Genomic DNA, 18046 nt, shown 5'->3' on the forward strand with positions numbered 1-18046 from the left:
GTAGTGCAGGGGCTTGCAGATGGCAACGTAGCGGTCATAGGACATGATGGTGAGAAGGGAATACTCTGCTGAGAGGAAGAAGGAAAAGAAAAAGAGCTGTGCAGCACATCCTGTGTAGGAGATGGCCCTGGTGTCCCAGAGGGCGTTGGGCATGGCTTTGGGGAGAGTGGTGGAGATGCTGCCCAGGTCGAGGAGGGCCAGGTTGAGGAGGAAGAAGTACATGGGGGTGTGCAGGCGGCGGTCGCAGGCTACGGCTGTGCTGATGAGGCCGTTGCCCAGGAGGGCAGCCAGGTAGATGCCCAGGAAGAGCCAGAAGTGCAGGAGCTGCAGCTGCCGCGTGTCTGCCAACGGCAGCAGGAGGAACTCGCTGATGGAGCTGCTGTTGGACATCTGCTGTTGTTGGGCTTGGAGTCCTGCTCAGAGTGCAGAAGATAATGACAAGTCCAGACCATTCTCAGACACACTCCTCCTGCTATAATATGAAATGTTTTTATTCTCTTACAACTGTGTACATTTAGCACCATTACTTGCATTTTATTTCATGTATTTCAGCATTCCTTAAGCAGAAGCAGCATATGGAGCTCTAACCTTCCTTTTATTTTCTTATGCCTTCTCCCTGGATATTTTCATCTGTTTCATGTCTCATATCTTTACCCCAAGTGCTCTTAGAGCCCCCTACCCGAGCTTCTGTGGCATTCAGTTTCAGTTAGAAAATGCTGCCTGTTTGTAGGATAAGTGAATTATTCATGCCTACAGAAAATGATGATAATTCCATCCTTCGAGAAAGGGGAGACTGAAAGCACATCATGTGTGAGTGTTCACAAAACAAGCAATTGATTGATGAAAAATTCTCAGAACTCTTATTGCCCCTTTTAGATTTCTGACTCCAAACCTCTTTGCCTCAGAACAGGAAATGGAAACCCCCTGCCTTGGCTCTCCTCTTGCAAAGTGCCCTCAGAAACATTCCGTTGTGCAGTGGAGTTGTGATCCCCTGCCCCAGGCAGCAGTTGTGGCAGCACAAGTCCTGCCGGGGGGCTCCTTCCCCCCACACGTCTCCCCGCAGCGCCCTGGGCAGCTCCCCGGGCAGGCTGAGTGCTGAGCCTGGCAGGCGGCAGAGTCCCATACCCGGCACACAGCCCCTGGGGCACAGCAGGGACCCTGCTCTGCAGGACAGCCCTGGGCACCCGCCTGCAGCCCCGGCTGCACAGCCTGCAGCCGTGCTGGGACATGCAGCCCTCAGGGCTGTGATTTCATACTGCAGTATGGAAGCCCTCAGCTGGAGCAGAAGGCTTTTTCCACAGTAAAGAAACATGCAGTGCCTGCATCCAGATCTCCTATGGGATGTCCCAAATTAAGTTGACCCTCTATGAAAAGCAGCTCATGGTCTGCAGTGAGACTTACCCTGTCATGGTCTGTGAGCAATGCTCCTGCAGTGAGCTCAAAGCCCGCTCACACCACACACATCCTGCAAGCTCTCTTCAGTTTCTCTCCTCTCCTTCTGTCACCTGCAGGCTGTGCTGTGCACAAGAGCTGCTCCTGGGCACAGCTGTCTCTCTGCAGCCCTGCACACTTTTATGAGCTCCCTGTGTCCCAGGAGCCTGGACAGGCAAGCAGCAGATTATGTCATTTTTATCTTTCCGACTTGTCTCCCCTGACATGTCCCTGGGTCCTCATGGCCAACAGCTCCTGAAAGACAACAGCATCATGACTGTGCTTTGAAATTCGCTCAATTAACCACCACATGTCCAGTGGTCAGTGACTGATTGGAGACATATGGGGAGTGCTCCCAGAGATCGTTTGATGAAACAATAAGGGCAACCAGACAAGAAAGGCAAGGTTTGGACTTTCCCTGTGCAGGGCAGTGATCCAGCTGAGGCAGTGCAGGAGTCTCATCCCTTGACAGAAATCCTGGAGCTGAAATGGGATTCTGCTCCCCACAGAACCACAGGAGCTGGGATTCCTCTGGTTCAGTTCAGAAGTGCACAAGGAGTTGCCTGCATGTGAGCTCCTGCTCTGAGTCCTCGGACCTTCAGCTGGGAGGCAGCTGCTCACACACAGACACTGGGTGATGCCCAAGGTGCCTGGGCTGCTCCTGATGTGTGCCAGTGCTTGTAAACCATGTGGGAAATCCCTGAGATAGACAGCTCCTTCCTGGGCATCAGCCGAGGGCCAGAGAGGGGATAGCACTGGCTGTCTGGTGAATTCACTCACAGCTACAAGAGCAGCACAGGGCCTTCAGGAAAGCCATGCCCATGGTGTGACCACGTTGCTGTGTCAACTCCAAGGCCCACAATCAGTCTAATGTTTGTGTGCCACCTTCTGCACACTGATACCATAGATTAGCTATCCAGTCAGGCTATGTCCAGTGATGCTTTCCAATTAGGATGTTTACTTCTGTGGTTTTGCACTAATGCAAACACCAACACACAAGAAGCTAGAAATCTTGATAGAGCTGCAGGCCTGAGCTCCTGTTTGGACCATGGGGACACAGCTTAATGGCTTCCACAACTGCACTGTAGCACAAGGGGGATACCGAGTCTTTAGGATGGATGGGCGAGGAGATAAAGAAGGGTGAATGCCCTCTGTGAGAGTGCACTGAGCTCTGCCTGGGGATGGAAGAGCAGACAGGTCAGAGCTAATGGAAATGGCAAACAGAGGAGACCATCAGTGTCTTTTCCTGTCTTCCTGATCAGGGAGAGTAAATGGAAGGTGCCCTCTGCAGACAGATGGGAATCTGATGTTGTCTGTCCCTTGTCCCATTTGGTGGCCTTTGTCACTCCATTATCTGCAGCAGGGACAGCACAGCAGGGCATGTGGCATCCAGCAGATCCCTGGAGAGCACAGATGGCAGCTTCTTGACCAAGCAGTGGAGGAACCAAAGAGGAGAGGTGCTCTGCTGGATCTCATACTCTCCGGCATGGAAGGACTTGTGGGAACTGCGAAGGTGAAAGGGGCATCAGGCCACGTGCAAGATGCAAATGTATCTCTTTTTATTTATTTTGAGGCTGTAAGCTTAATAGTTGATCATAAATGTCAATAAAACTGAAACAAATAATTGAAAACAAAGATGGAAATCATTGAAATTGTGTTAACCCTTCTCAACATGAAAAATTCTCATGAGTCTTGTTCCATTTTAAGTTGTAAATATGAATCTTTGAGGTGATTTGATGTCTTTTTTTTTCTTTTACTGAAACTACAATGTTTTCCAGAACTGTGTTCGCTGGACACAAATGTCTTCAGATTCAGAGACACAGACAGTGGTGCCAGTGCCAATGCCCTGTGACTATAGCCCGGTGCCCAGCACTACTCTTCCCTGCTGCCTATTTGATGTGTCTCATCCTCCAAGTTTTTTCAGCTCTCCTAAAGAAATGGCCATGGTTAAGGGCATGTTTTCAGCAGGCCATTTGGGCACAAACTACTCCCACTGCCCTCCAGATTTCTCCATCCCTTGCTCTTTGTTCAGTCAGATACCTCCCAATTATCTGTCTGATTTCTGACTTTCAGGGGGATTACTGGAATTTGTTCCATCTCCCCAAAGTCTGAGAATCAGTGAGAATGTGTTAACCCGTCTCAATGTGTGAAATACTCACAAGTCCTGATCAATTTTAAGTTGATACCTCTCAACTACCTGGCTGATCTATCCCAGGGAGATTACTGGAATTTGCTCTATCTACCAGAGTCTGATGGCCTCTGTTGTCAACTACTTCACTGTGATTCAATCTATCCTATCCTACCTCAGAATAAATCATTTCTTTTAAAAGTATTCCATATGAAAGACAAACTTCAATAGATGCAGCTTGAACATGGCATGCAGTTGATCACTGTGTTTTACTGTTCATTCAATTGCATCACCTTTCTTTCCATTTGCTGGCCAGATAAAAAAGAGAAATCTTTCCTTTTCCATGTGTAGCTGGTTCTCTGAGGAAAGCCAGTGGGAGTTGGTGCAAAGCAGTTTTAACACTGAGCGGATGAATGCAGAGGAGAAGAGTGATGTGAAGAAAAGTGATGCAAGTCCCATAGGTCCATTGTGAGCAGAAATTGGGTGGGGAGGTTGAGAAGGACCTTTGTCAACACAGTAACAGTACAGAACTCATTGGGACATCCTGGATTGGTATCAGTTGCACAGTGCTGCTTTAATGTCTTCTTTAAACCCAACTATAAATAAATAGACAATAAATTTATACTGGATTCTTTAAGCTCTCTCCAGATATCCCTCCTTTTTGCTGAACAAGTTCTGATAACCTGAAGAAGATAACAAGATGGCATAAGGCACAGGAGATTCTTTAGGTTATAATGGTCCCAGGGTGCATTTGATGCTGAGTTCATCAGCCTCTAGTGCAGAGAGAAGTTTGCACAAAGTGCTCAACTGTGGGAATACAAGAAAAGCTGTTCAGAGCAGCAGCTGTGGAGCAAGATAAACAGCATGGGAACCAAGGACACCTCTGCAAGGAGAAGAAGAGTCTCACAGCTCTGATTGGTTATGTGCCTGCATGGACAGTTGAAAAGTGTTTTGTAGAATGCTTTGTTGACATGTAAGATGTTTGGGAAAGTTGTAAGGGCGGATGGGAAAGTTAGAAAATAACAACTTGTGAAGGTATATAAGGGATGTGAGAACTTGTAATAAACGATTTGGATCGTTCACATCTGAGTCCGTGCCGAGTCGCTGCAAATGGCGCCCACAACGTGGAGCAAATCAACCCGCGGCTGAGCGAGCCCGGTCCGGCAGCGTCGCCCGACTGAACTTCGGAGAGACTGTTTCGCGCGCACCCGCACCGTTCTGCAGGACAGAAGGTGAGCAGTCGGGAACTATGGGGAGCTCACTAACGAAGGAGCAGAAAGTAAATCTCGAAGTATTGCGGTCAGTGTTACCGTAACAGGATAAGACTGTGTCTACTAAAGCATTAGCTACTCTTCTTAAATGGATAAGCAAAAATGTCCCTGAATTTCCAAAAACTGAGTTCTCTCTCGATGGAGAACTTTGGGACAAAATCGGCTCAAAACTCTACGAGGCTTCTCTCGCTAAAGACAGAAAGGCTGCTAAGCTGTTGCCCGTTTGGAGCCGGATAATGGAAGGGATTAAGCAATCACGACGGGAAAGAATTTATTCCGACCATTCCCTGCCGCCCTCCGTCCCAACCCCACCGCTGCCTCTCGCTGCGGGAAGCGGCCCGTGCCCGGATCCGACTGGCGGCTCCGACCCCTCCCCGATTCGGGGAGACGAGGGGCCGCGGCCGCCCCCCTTCGCGCTCCCGCCGTTCGCTCCTCCCCCGACGTTCGCCGCGTTGCCGCCCTCTACGGCGCCCTGGCCCTTCGCTCCGCCTACGACGCTCGTCGCGCCGCTTCTGCCCTCCTCCCCCCCCACGTCATGCGCTGCTGCGTCTGTGCAGCCGGCGTGTAACGTGGTTAAAGACACGGACGGATCGAAACCAGGGGATCGTTGTGACCCCGGTCCAGAAGATCCAGAAAGAGAATCGGACGCATTTCCTCCTGATGATACTTTGAAGGAAGCAGGAATGACAAATTTCCCTACAGCATACTGTGATGTCTTAGAGCAGTGCAAAAAAGAAACAATATTAAGGGGTGATGCTGACACGTTGCAGACCTTTCCTAATCAGGTCCCCCGTTTGGAATCTCTGCCTTATGAGGCAGTGAAGGAGCTAAGGGAGTCAGTGAGAACATTCGGAGTTCAGTCAGCCTTTACATACAATCTTTTGGTTGCAAACAGTGACAGTTACGCTATGACCCCTCACGATTGGAAAACTGTGTTAAGAATGATCCTCTCTCCTATGCAATACACCGTGTTTATGACTGAATACCGGCTACATAATTTGACTGATAGCTCTTTGCCTCAGACTCGGACAAATCCATGTGGCACAGCACCTCTTCAACTGTGTCAGACAGATGTCACTCACGTTCCTGAATTTGGCCGTCTAAAATATGCACATGTAACAATAGATACTCATTCTTCTTACGTATTTTCCACAGCACATACAGGTGAATGCAGTCTCAAGATTCAGAGTTTAAGGCATTAGCTAGGATGTTGTGTGCTTCTTCTATTTTAGTAATAGATCAGATGTGTATTAAACAGGATTTGATCTAATCAATGCTAGAATCTACAGGAATAGCTCTTTTAATGTTTTAGTACTGTTTGGTTATGATGTTATTAGCCTATTAATTAGCTTTTCTTAATTTGCAAAGACAAAACCTGGAAAGGAATCCCAGGCAAAGAGATGACCCTGTATCATAGAACGGATACCTCTTTTACATCCAATTAATTGGGATCTGAAAATATAACCATGCATCATTTTAGACAAAAGTGCACGCTAATAGAACTAAATTTGATGGTTTATTCTGTTTTCCGAGCAGGTGTTCCACTTGGGCTCTATATCACGCACTGGCCATGCGGATGTGGTGTACAACTGGAAGAAATCCTTCAGACCCTGAATGCAGGAGAGAATCTGTGATGGGTGAGAGAGGAAATGTGCACCTTGAAGCAGGGGACGCCCTGCTGGCACTACCTGTCACATCCACCACCAACATGGCTTGCTGTTTCTCAAGGGAAAATAAGTAATAATGCCCTTAGTGATACTCTAGTACATTTGTCCTCTAAAATTGGTTCTTTTTGACATGATATTCCATTAAATTGTGTGATCATTAATCAATTATTAGCCCGGATAACTCAGTTGGTAGAGCATGGTTATGAACATCTTAAAAGCATTTACTGCACAAATTTTAGTGGTCATTAAAAATCAATATATCAGAGTATATAAAAATTGAAGACTTTTCCTGATCAGTTACAGATTAACACAATGGGACCCTCATGGATTTATTTTCAGGTTGCAGAAACTTAGGTTGCAGTACAAACATGTTTGTTCTTTTTAGTGGGTTTAACAGTAATGTTGTTATGTTGTATTTGACTTGTCTCTTTTTTCACTTTTAGAGTATTGTCAATCGAGGCCTTGATTGAGTTATAATGATTATGTTATTAATATAATTAGTGTTATTATTTTATAGTATGGTAGTAGCTTGTCAATAAACAAAAAAGGGGGAATTGTGGGAATACAAGAAAAGCTGTTCAGAGCAGCAGCTGTGGAGCAAGATAAACAGCATGGGAACCAAGGACACCTCTGCAAGGAGAAGAAGAGTCTCACAGCTCTGATTGGTTATGTGCCTGCATGGACAGTTGAAAAGTGTTTTGTAGAATGCTTTGTTGACATGTAAGATGTTTGGGAAAGTTGTAAGGGCGGATGGGAAAGTTAGAAAATAACAACTTGTGAAGGTATATAAGGGATGTGAGAACTTGTAATAAACGATTTGGATCGTTCACATCTGAGTCCGTGCCGAGTCGCTGCACTCAACAAGACAAAGTCAGAAGTAACAGTGAAGTTTCTTGGAGTATTAATGGGCCCGCTGAGGAACATTACCAAGTAAGCTTCCCAAGGGACTTGTTAGAGAAGATAACTGGAAGCCATGACTACAGGCAGGCAAAGGCACTGGCATGCTAAGAAACCTCTCCTTTGCCTTACAAAGCAGACAGGTCAAGCCCTGATTGCAAGACCAGTGGTAGAGAGGTCCTGTATGTCATGTTGGCTCTGGGCATTTCCTGGGGCAGTGTGTTGGAATTTTGTATGATGTTAAATGAAAGACATGGGGACAGAAGATCCCAGGCTCTACATGTGGTGCAAGGATGCTGTGAGGTTCATGTCCCATATGAGACCTATGTTTCATTGCAGGATGTGAGCAGGGATGTGAGAAGGGCCCAGTCTGAACAAGCAGCCAATCCCTGTGAAACTCTGAACTTCAGATCTCTCGGTTTCAGTGCCCTCCTTTGCACATTCTCCCAGAGTTTGAAGTCCTTTATGTTCTGTGGTGCCCAGAACATAGTGAGGCAGTAGCAATGCAGAGCAGAGGGACAACCCTTTCCCTCACCCAGCTGGCAATAAGTTGCTTCATGCACTCCAGGGGACTGTTGTCTTTCCTGGCTGCCTTGGCACACTGCTGACTCACATTCAGTGTGATGCTGACCAGCACCCCAACCCTTTCCAGTCAGAATCCTCTCCAGTGTCCCATATCCAGTCAGTGTGTATGTCCAGCATTGCCCCTACCCAGGTGCACAATCAGGCACTTGTTCTTGTTATACTTTATGCACTTGGTGCTTAGTACCAACTGGTACCCACTTCTCTGACTTGTCCACATCTCTCTGCAAGTCCTCTCCACCCTCAGTGGAGGCAACAGCACCTCCTCATCTGGTCTCATCAGCAAACTTGCTCAGAACGTCTTCTAGTCCTGCACTCAAGTCATCTGCATAAACATGAAAGGAAAGTGGCCCTAAAATGGAACCCTGGGGACCCCGACAGTGACCATCTACCAGCCTGATGGAAAAAACTGACTATAATCCTTTGGGACTGACCTACTGGCCAACTGCTCACCCACCACATTGTGTTTCTGTCTAGCCATATGCAGAACATTCTGTCCAGAAGGTTGTTGTGAGAAACAGAATCAAAATCTCCACTGAAATCCTCAAGGATTACATCAACTGGCTTCCCTTGGTCAACTAAACGGATAACTGTGTCACAAAATGAGCTTAAATTAAACAGGACCTTTGCCTCACAAACTTGTGTTGGCTGCGACCAATGACAGAATTGTCCTTCAGCTGTTTTTCCATAACTCCCACCATCATTTTCTCCATAATTTTACCAGGCTCTGGACTGACAGGTTCATAATTGCCCATGTCATCTTTCTTGCTCTTCCTTACAATGAGACAACATTTGCCAGCTTCCTGTCAGCTGGCATGACCCTAGACTTCTTTAGATGCAATTGAAATGAGAGCCCAGAGCACACTAAGTTTTCATCATTGAAAGAAAGTAGATGTGCCATAGCTTTGCAATGCCTTGAACTCCAGAGTATGCCACAGATGGAGCAGAGGGGAAGATTTGCCTCTTCTGTAGTGAACTCATTCTTTTGGTAAGCAGAATAACACTACCTGATACATGGGGACTGTGTCTCTGCTCTGCTCTGCTCAGCTCACAGGGCAGCGGTCTGGCAGGGTGTTGCTCTCATGTCAATGCAGGTAAACTCACTTTAATCCTTTTTCCTCTGTAAATGCTTCCTCTATTTCTATGCTCAGATACACTTCCACATTCCCTCAACTACACTTTCATATATCATTAACAATTACACTTTCTTATACCATCAAAACAGTTTGTCAAAACGTACAGTTCTTCAGTTCACATAAACTCCCTTAATACAGTCTGTATTCTTCAGTTATAAACACTGTGCCACAGAACCAGCACTGATTGAACCACCTCCCTCACACACTTCCTCGCAAGCAGTACATAGTATTACATAAATGGGTTGACACTCATTGGTCGGGTGGAATGTACACCTCTCCTCAGGACAATCTTACTAATCTACAGAGTACAAACTCCTGTCTTCTTACATACAAGCAGAAAGTACTTATGAGTGGACACACAACACAGTCTTTCACTTTGTCCGTGTCTGGCCATTTCCCTCACAGGAGGAAGGAAACATGGATCGGGACTCGGCACTCACCCTGCAGCTGTTCTGTGTCTCACTCACACCACACTCACTCTGACATTTAGATCAAAAACCATGGTTTATTCATACTACACAATGCTGACAACGTTTTCTAGCTGGAATCTTAATAACACTCATACTCTGGTCGACCAGTTGCAAACGTTAATGTTTTTCCCAGAGTCGGCTTGACACACGGTACCAAACACTTAAAGCAGATGATAATATTGAACATACAACCTATAACCCCCGTGATTACAACTTGGAGAACCCAGGCTACCATTTGACAGGCTATCCACTATATCCCATACCTGTAGGAGAGACCAACCTAGGTCCCTCCTATTGTCACCCACCTGGGAGAGAGTACTTGTTCTTGTTTCCATTCATATGACATACAGTTCCCTTTCATAGGAACTCACCCAAGGAGTCTTCCTACCCCAGCTGGCAACCAAAGCCATGAGCTCACCTCCCTGGGAGCAGCACGTATGGCTGTAAACTGTGTAGGATGTCTCCTCAAGACATATGGGCTCCACTTACCATACACATACCTGGTCCACCTATGGGTGGTCCTTGTCTGTCCCTGCAGTGATCAGGTGAGGAAGGGAGTCCTTCAGAGAAATCTCAGGGTGCGCCAAAAGTGTCTCCCTCTCAGCTGGTCCTGCAGCGAACAGAGCTGGTCCCACCTGGGCCGCCAAATTGACTACAGGAATTGAACTCTATAACCTCTATAACTGATACAGTCTCCCATGACATCCTTATAACAAAGCTGAGGAAGTATGGGATAGGTGATTGGACAGTGAAGTGGGTCGAGAATTGGCTGACTGGCAGAGTGCAGAGTGTTGTCGTTGGCGGTGCAGTGTCTGGCTGAGGGCCTGTAACGAGCGGCATCCCCCAGGGGTCTGTGCTCAGTCCGGTCTTGTTCAACATCTTCATCAATGACCACCCTCAGCAAGTTTGCTGATGACACGAAGTTGGGAGGATTGGCTGACACACCTGAAGGCTGTGCTGCCATTCAGCGAGACCTGGACAGGCTGGAGAGCCGGGCAGTAAGAAACCGGATGAGGTTTAACAAAAGCAAGTGTAGAGTCTTGCACCTAGGGAGAAATAATTGCATGCACCAGTACAGGCTGGGGGAAGAGCTGCTGGGGAGGAGCTCTGCTGAGAGGGACCTGGGCGTCCTGGTGGACGACAGATTAACCATGAGCCAGCAGTGTGCCCTTGTAGCCAAAAAAGCCAATGGCATCCTGGGGTGCATTAAAAAGAGCGTGTCCAGCAGGTCGAAGGAGGTGATCCTCCCCCTCTACTCTGCCCTGGTGAGGCCTCATCTGGAATATTGTGTCCAGTTCTGGGCTCCCCAGTAAAAAAAAGACAGGGATCTCTTAGAAAGAGTCCAGCAGAGGGCCACTAAGATGGTGAAGGGCCTGGAGCATCTCCCCAATGAGGAGAGACTGAGGGAACTGGGTCTGTTTAGCCTTGAGAAAAGAAGGCTGAGAAGGGACCTGATCCAGGTCTATAAATATTTGAGGTGTGGGGGGCAAAGAGGTGAGGCCAGACTCTTTTCAGCAGTGTGTGGAGGAGGGACAAGGGGAAACAGACAGAAACTGCACCATAGGAAATTCTGCACTAATGTGTGCAGTAACTTCTTTACGGTGAGAGTGACAGAGCACTGGAACAGGCTGCCCAGGGTGGTTGTGGAATCTCCTTCTCTGGAGATATTCAAGACCTGCCTGGATGCTGAGCTGTGCAACGTGGTGTAGGGAACCTGCTTTGGCAGGGGGCTGGACTCAGTGGTCTCTGGAGGTCCCTTCCAACCCCTACAATTCTGTGATTCTGTGAATATCATGGAGTTGTTTGGATGGGGAAAGACTACCCCTTTGAATGACCTTTTGTCAGGGCATGTCCTGGGATTCCTAGGATCCTCAAAATGCAGCACTGCTTCTGTCACTGAAAAATGGGGCCCTGTGTGGGACGGAGGGAGGGTCCATGAGTCCCTGGCCCACCTGACTGAGTATTTCCATGGTCTTAGCAAAGACATACTTACAACTTGAGAATGACAGTTAGCTGTGTTCATGGTGGCATGGCCACTTTTAATGGCCTTGAACTGTCTGAACATAACTGAAGAGGCTCAGGCTGATGCAAATCAGCTATTGAATGATAGTGTTGAAAAACTGGAAAGACAGGTGGCAGTTTTGATGGGGAAAAAACCTAATTCAATCATTCTCCTATGGAAGATCAGGAACATCTCTCTGGAAGACCATGGGGACCCTGTACAAGGGAATCTGTATAAAATGGACTCTGTAAATGAAGGCACTAAAAGGTCAGATTTTGAGGTTCCATTTGGACTAGATCTATTTGAGATCTGACTGATTGTAACCCAAAAATGAAAAAAAAAAAAAAAAAAATGCAGGATAGGCTGGTGGGAGTGCCCTGACCAGTATCCAACCCCCCAAACCCTGCTGCCCATAATACAGTAGCTGAACTGATGGATATAGTACAGTGGTTTAGACAGAAACCAAGAGAGCATGCCAGCATAGCTGCTCTGGTTATGGGACATGGAGGCAGAAAGCGCTGTGGTGAATGGACTGGAAATTTCAAAACTGACATCCATTACTACTCACCCTGCCCTCAGGCAAAGACTGTATGCTCTGTCCAACATAATGAGGATAGCCATTTGATCAGTGAATGATTTATGGCTGTGTGTCATATAACATGGCCAAATAAGAATGACATACCATTAAATATCAGCCTGTGGTCCTCTATGGAGGACTAACAAAATTATATTAGAGAATTAGGCATGAAAGAGGCAATCTATGAAGATGATTTTGAGAGCCCAGTCAATAAATTTTTCATCAGGAACGGGGGATCTCATCCTACAGCCATCACCTTTACATCAGTATGGGTCTATGTTATCCATACTGAACCCCCCAGTGGCCCTCAGGTGCTGTAATACAACAGGCTGCCCAATTGATGGGGAGACAAGAGTGCCTACGGCCAGATGCAGGCTCTGAATGGTGGTGGAAAGGTCTGAGAAAGGCAGAGAACCATCTGCTGCCATGACTTAGGCGTCCAGCCCCTAAGGTAATCCAGTCTGGACCCATTAGGGTCTTGAGACAACAAATGTTTAAAGACCAGATTAGAGCAGGAGTTCAGTTTAAAAAGATCGATGGACAGCATAATCAGGAAAAAATATCTGTTAAACAGGCCCAAGCACTGAGTATTTATAGTCCAACCTTTTCAGCCAAACTAGATGTGAATGTAACTCAAGAAGGGTCTGGATGGGGGCTCTGGCAGAGCCAGAGTTCTTTGTGAACCCCTATGAGGTTTTGGCCACAGGTTTGGCATGGAGCAGAATAAAGATACATCACAGTTGAAAAGCATTTATTGGCTACCTATTCTACACTACAGGTGGTAGAACCAGTAGCTCAGATTTCAGAGGTTATCGTTAAACAACAAGGCCAGTCCAGGGGTGGGTAAAAGATCTAACACACATCTCTATGATGGGGGTGGCCCAATCACAAGCAGTGGTGCGCTCAGTTGTTCTGCTTGCCTGCTCCTCAAGGAGTTAAGAGAAATCTATGCCTGTTGCGTGTTCGAGTGCATGCGCAATGCCATGTGGAGGGCTTATCACAATAAAGATTGGCGGATTTGCTGAGTAGACCGGTCAGAACTCAGATCTGCGTTGTGCTTCCTGTGGCACCAAACGCCCAACAGTGGCAGTTCCGTGTATTGGCCAGCAGGTGGCAGCAGAGACCACGGAAAGAACGTCTGCGGGACAGACCCTGGGGATCCGTTCTCTTTTGATTATAGGGGAAGAACACAAAGATGGAAGAGGAGGGAAGGGGGAAAAAAAAAAGAAAAAAAGAAAAAACCAAACCACAGCAAACAAATAAAAACTTCTCCAAACGTAGCAAACTTGAATGTCTGTCAATAAATAAATGAGTAATTGAATTGATGTCCGTTTCAGACAGTCCCCTGTAGAATCAGGGTAAGGGTTAAGATTAGAGTTACATTGCAGGTTAATGCTGTTATCTTTACAGCTCCTGTGAGGGTTGGGGTCTGGGTCAGGTGTTTAAAAAATGAAATGAAAAAAGAATTAAAAAAATATATTGAAAGCTTCAGATTTCTTTAATCTTTGTGGGAATCATATAATGTGCAACTCAGATCTACCTCTTCGTGCAGTGACTGCCTGTAAATTTGCTGGAGCCCAATATAATATGGCCTTGTGCTTTACGCTAACTCACCTTCATTTCATTTTCATTAAATTTGCTTGGTAGTCAGAATTTGGTGTGTGGATATTTTAAAACAATCTGACATTGGCAAAAAATTAAAAATAAATAAATAAATGCACGACAGCATCAATTGTATCAATTTTTATAGATAAGAAGAGCAGTTTTCCTTAGTTTTCTGTGCCTCTTTACTTTCTTACCCTCTCCCCTTGTGTGAGAAACTCTCAAAGTCAAAGATTTCTAGTTAGGCAAAGATGGCAGCGATAGCAGCAGTGCTTATTCATTATTGCAATACTGCGCGCATCCCCTATTGGCAAGGGAGAAACTGCACACCAGTCAGTGAAATCAATTCTGTTCTGTGCCCTAAACCCACTGCAGGTGACGCTCTCATGGCTCTCATTGGTTGAGCATCTCAGGCTCACAGACTCCTCGAGACTGTGGCTAGGATTCATTTCCATAGAAGGTCAATTACCAACCTCTTGTTTTTAGGTCTGCCTTGTACTTTTCTGCGGACAGAGAAGGGCAATGTTTCCAAAAGTCAGTACATTCATTCTGTCCTGTGCTGGGCTCTACCCACCCTGTGTATTTATCTTGTGCTTGTCTCAATTCTCCCCATGTCAGAATGCCCCCAGTCTGAACTTAACTCTGTTCAGCAACTTTCTTGGTGGAAAAACTACTTATACAGCTGTTTTACAAGAGGGTTATACATTCAGTTAGGGCCTACACTATGTACTGAAAATACTGGAAACTTCCACTGCAAAAACACAATCTACCTCTCCCATCTGTGCAGCCTTGCAGACCCAGAGCATGCCAGGTTATTTCTGCTTTCATAGCATTTGCATGCTGTAGGGTGAGCAAAAGGTTCTGCTGCTTGATTCTTCTGCAAGAGCTGCCTACCGGCAAATGGTTGCAGGGATGGAGGATGTGACAGAAAGCATTTGTCTCCACAAGAGCAGAGTTACATTCAGTGCAGAGAGTATGAGAGTCAGGTTGGTGTGGAAAAGCACTGACACGCTGGGGATGATGCAGTGCTCACATGTCTAACACTCACAGACATTACTGTCAGAAGGATGGTGCTGTGTTGTGCTTCTACCTTTGGCAGCCCCTGGAGAAATGCTGTGGCACACAGAACACCTTTGTATTGCACTGACTGCTGCCATGCAGCATGGATTTAACACAGCAAATCCAGAGGAGCATGACTGCATCTAACTGCCCTGAGAAAAACTACTGTAGCTGAAGAGATGAGGAGGCAGCTGCTCATCTGCAGAACAAGCAGTACTGCCAGACATTGGGCCAGGTGAGCACCTCCTGCTGCAGCGTGATGATGACAGTGCTGGAGATGATCTGCAAAGCCAGCTTAAAAGTGGGAGACATGAGTCAACATGGCAGGAGGACAGAGGTGTTAGGGAGCAGCCAAGGCATCAAAGAGTATCAGAAGGCTTTGAAAGGTATCACAAAGCAACAGCCAGGAAGACTGGGATTATCATGAGCAGCAACCTGGATGCTAGAGATTATTTGCTCCCATACAAAATGGTAGAGATCTTGCTGCAGACATCCCAAAGCCAGGCAAAATGGGAACCCAGAGCTCTGCCTGCACGAACCCCACAGCCAGAGTGTTGCAAGCTGAGCTGCCTTGCTGTTTGTTGCATTCATCCCAATCCCTGTGAATGAAGACTCGGAATGCAGTCAAGGCGATGATTGAGCATGTAAGTGACTTAATTCAATAAAAGACAGGAGGGTTTGAGAGGTCAAGGGTGAAGATGGGACTCCTCTTGTCAAGATGAGAGTGGCTCAGAGCTTGTGCTGCTGCCTGGTGCCTGGGACTGGCAGCCTGACTCTAAGTCCCCATCTAAGATGCTCAGCTTCACCTCACTGATGCTGCCCTACTCCTGCATGGTGGTGCTGCTGCTGGGGCACTCGGGCTGTGCTTGGGATGGGCAGCACTGCAAAGGCGCTGGGTCACAATCCAGGCAGGTGACTGCTGTGTCTGGCAGGCTCAGGTCAGCATCTTCAGCAGAGCCAGGAGATATGAGAGCATGAACGTGGATGAGCCCCTTGTGTCCATCACTGTTACCATGTGGAAGGCTGTCATCCAAATTGCAGCGATTCGTGCTTAATAAGAACTCTCCATTGATGGAAACACACTGCACATCACTACTTGGTTTGGATCTTTGGGGTTGACAAGGGCTCGAATCACCTAGGAAGGCATAGAAACACAAGGGTTAGTGTCAAACGTTTGCAAGTTGAATCATGAAAGAGGTTGTTGATATTTGGTAATAGAGTGGCGGCAGGAAGAAGCAAATAGGCTTCAAGCAACAGAGCCACTGTCTTGAAAGTGATCCTCATTCAGGTCCAGCTCGTGTGTTGTTTCACTGTAATCTGCTTCTTTGGGTCTACCCAGTGGGCAGCAGCACTCGAGCTGTTACTGATATCACTGAAAAGAACTGGAGACAATTGTTCTATTCCTAAGAGCTTCAAGGTGCCCAGAAGCACAAATAGAAACCAGCAGTATTTCATCACTTCACCAAAAGGAAGGTCAAACACCTGAGCTGTGAAGAGCAGTTACAGAACCTATGCATAAGATCACACCAGGCATAGTTTGTTCTAACAACAGTTATGGCACATAGTCCATTTCCTTCAATATTCCCAAAATGAAATGATGTGGAGCATTACAGGGAAAGAAACACTGCACACAGACACTATGACCCTGATTATACTCAAGCAGCAGACTTAAAACAAGTCAGAGTTTTTGATTCCAGGATATTTCAGGACCTATCACGTGTGAAATTCAGTTACACAACAGTGCCTAGGTGCCTGCATTTCAAGCAACTTTCAGATCACAGCCATGTAAAATAAAAACAAATTCAGTGCAGAAATAGCAATCCTGTACCTTAATACTCATGAGATTATCCATTTTTTACTGCATTCTGACTAAGTTCTAAAACTTGCTCATCCCAGTTCACTTCAACAAGTTCCACCAATTCAAGCAACGCAGTTCTGAGATCCTGTGTATGTTGTGCAGATAGAATTGAACAGTGCAGAAATAGTCTCTGACAGCTTTAAGAGCTCCGTTCTGCTTACAAACTCTCAGTCCAAAACTATTCAGTTTTAAGGAAATGAACACCTGAAGCAGTTGGATCATCTGCCGCATTCTGCTTCTTGGCATCATGATTAGCACAAAGGGTTTTCTGCTGTCCTGCAGAGATGGAAAAAGTCCTGCTTACAAATGGACCAAGTTTCAGTGTACAGCAGAGTTTGTACCAGACTAATAAGCCACGTCATTCAATTCATTTGCTCAGGTTGTTATGCACTCCGAAAGGAAACAGAACTAACTGCTGGATTCTGAAGGCAATCTGTGGGGTCCTACATTACCTCCTGATTCTGGAAGAGGAAATTCTAATAGCAAATGCAGAACTTTGATCTTTGTAGACATGAGAAGAGCTGGCATTTAGGAACATTCATTTCAGGGAAATCAAATGATGTGTCTGTATTTTTACTACAGATAGTATAGGGAGCAGCCAGTTGAAGAACCAGATACAAAAAATCCAGACCATTGGCAAGAAAATACTTCTCCTTAAATTCTGTATGCTATCATGGTACAGAATTAGGCTACAGTGCCACATAGGCCAACCAAGCGTAGAACCAATTCCACTAAATACTGGGAGACAAAGCAGCAAAAACAGGGACAATATTCAGCAGACAGGCCTTTCTACTCACAGCTCAGCATGTTCTGCCATCTGAAAAGCAAGGCCTCTTGTCAAGCTCAGCTATTTCCCTTCTCAGTGTATTCTAGCACCACTGATACCCACTGGTATCCTCCTGTAGAGTGCCATCATATTGTCATCATCCAAAGGAAAAACCCACACAGCAGAGCATACAGCAGTACACCCATGCTCCAAATATCTGCCTGAAAAACAAAAAGACAAGCTTACAAACCTGAAGCACCTCAAATGGCTTCCTGACAGACTGTATTGTCTGCCCTTGCCAAAGCCCACATATAGCCCATGAAAAGCTGGCTCTTTCCCTCAGGAAATAAAACCTTATCGTCCCAGAGAAAGCATATAACCCTCATTCAATTGCCCTTCCACTCAGCTTAGAGCACTACTAAAACCAGCATCTTCACCTTAGCTCATCACACTGCTGCAGTTCCTTTTACAAGGATCTCACTGGCAAAAATGAAATCAAAGCCGTCACAAGGGATTTAGCACAGTTACGTGTTACTGGCTACGAGAGCTGTCAGCACAGTCACCTGTCAGGCTTTGCTGCTGTTCTATTTATGTAGAGGC

At 46.4% G+C, this 18046-nt stretch overlaps 1 protein-coding gene across 1 annotated transcript; it reads left to right on the forward strand.

The window, feature by feature from the left end:
- Window positions 1–4372: 4372 nt before the first annotated feature.
- LOC146759452 (uncharacterized) lies at window positions 4373–7326 on the forward strand. Its single transcript, XM_085510673.1, has 2 exons — window positions 4373–5994; window positions 6367–7326. The coding sequence occupies exons 1-2, from the start codon at window positions 5067–5069 to the stop codon at window positions 6462–6464; spliced, it is 1026 nt and encodes a 341-aa protein (XP_085366799.1). The 5' UTR covers window positions 4373–5066; the 3' UTR covers window positions 6465–7326.
- The last annotated feature ends 10720 nt before the right edge of the window (window positions 7327–18046 follow it).

Source organism: Coturnix japonica, chromosome 10, assembly GCF_054131305.1.
Source record: "Coturnix japonica strain WE chromosome 10, WE-NBRP24, whole genome shotgun sequence".
Taxonomy (NCBI): domain Eukaryota; kingdom Metazoa; phylum Chordata; class Aves; order Galliformes; family Phasianidae; genus Coturnix; species Coturnix japonica.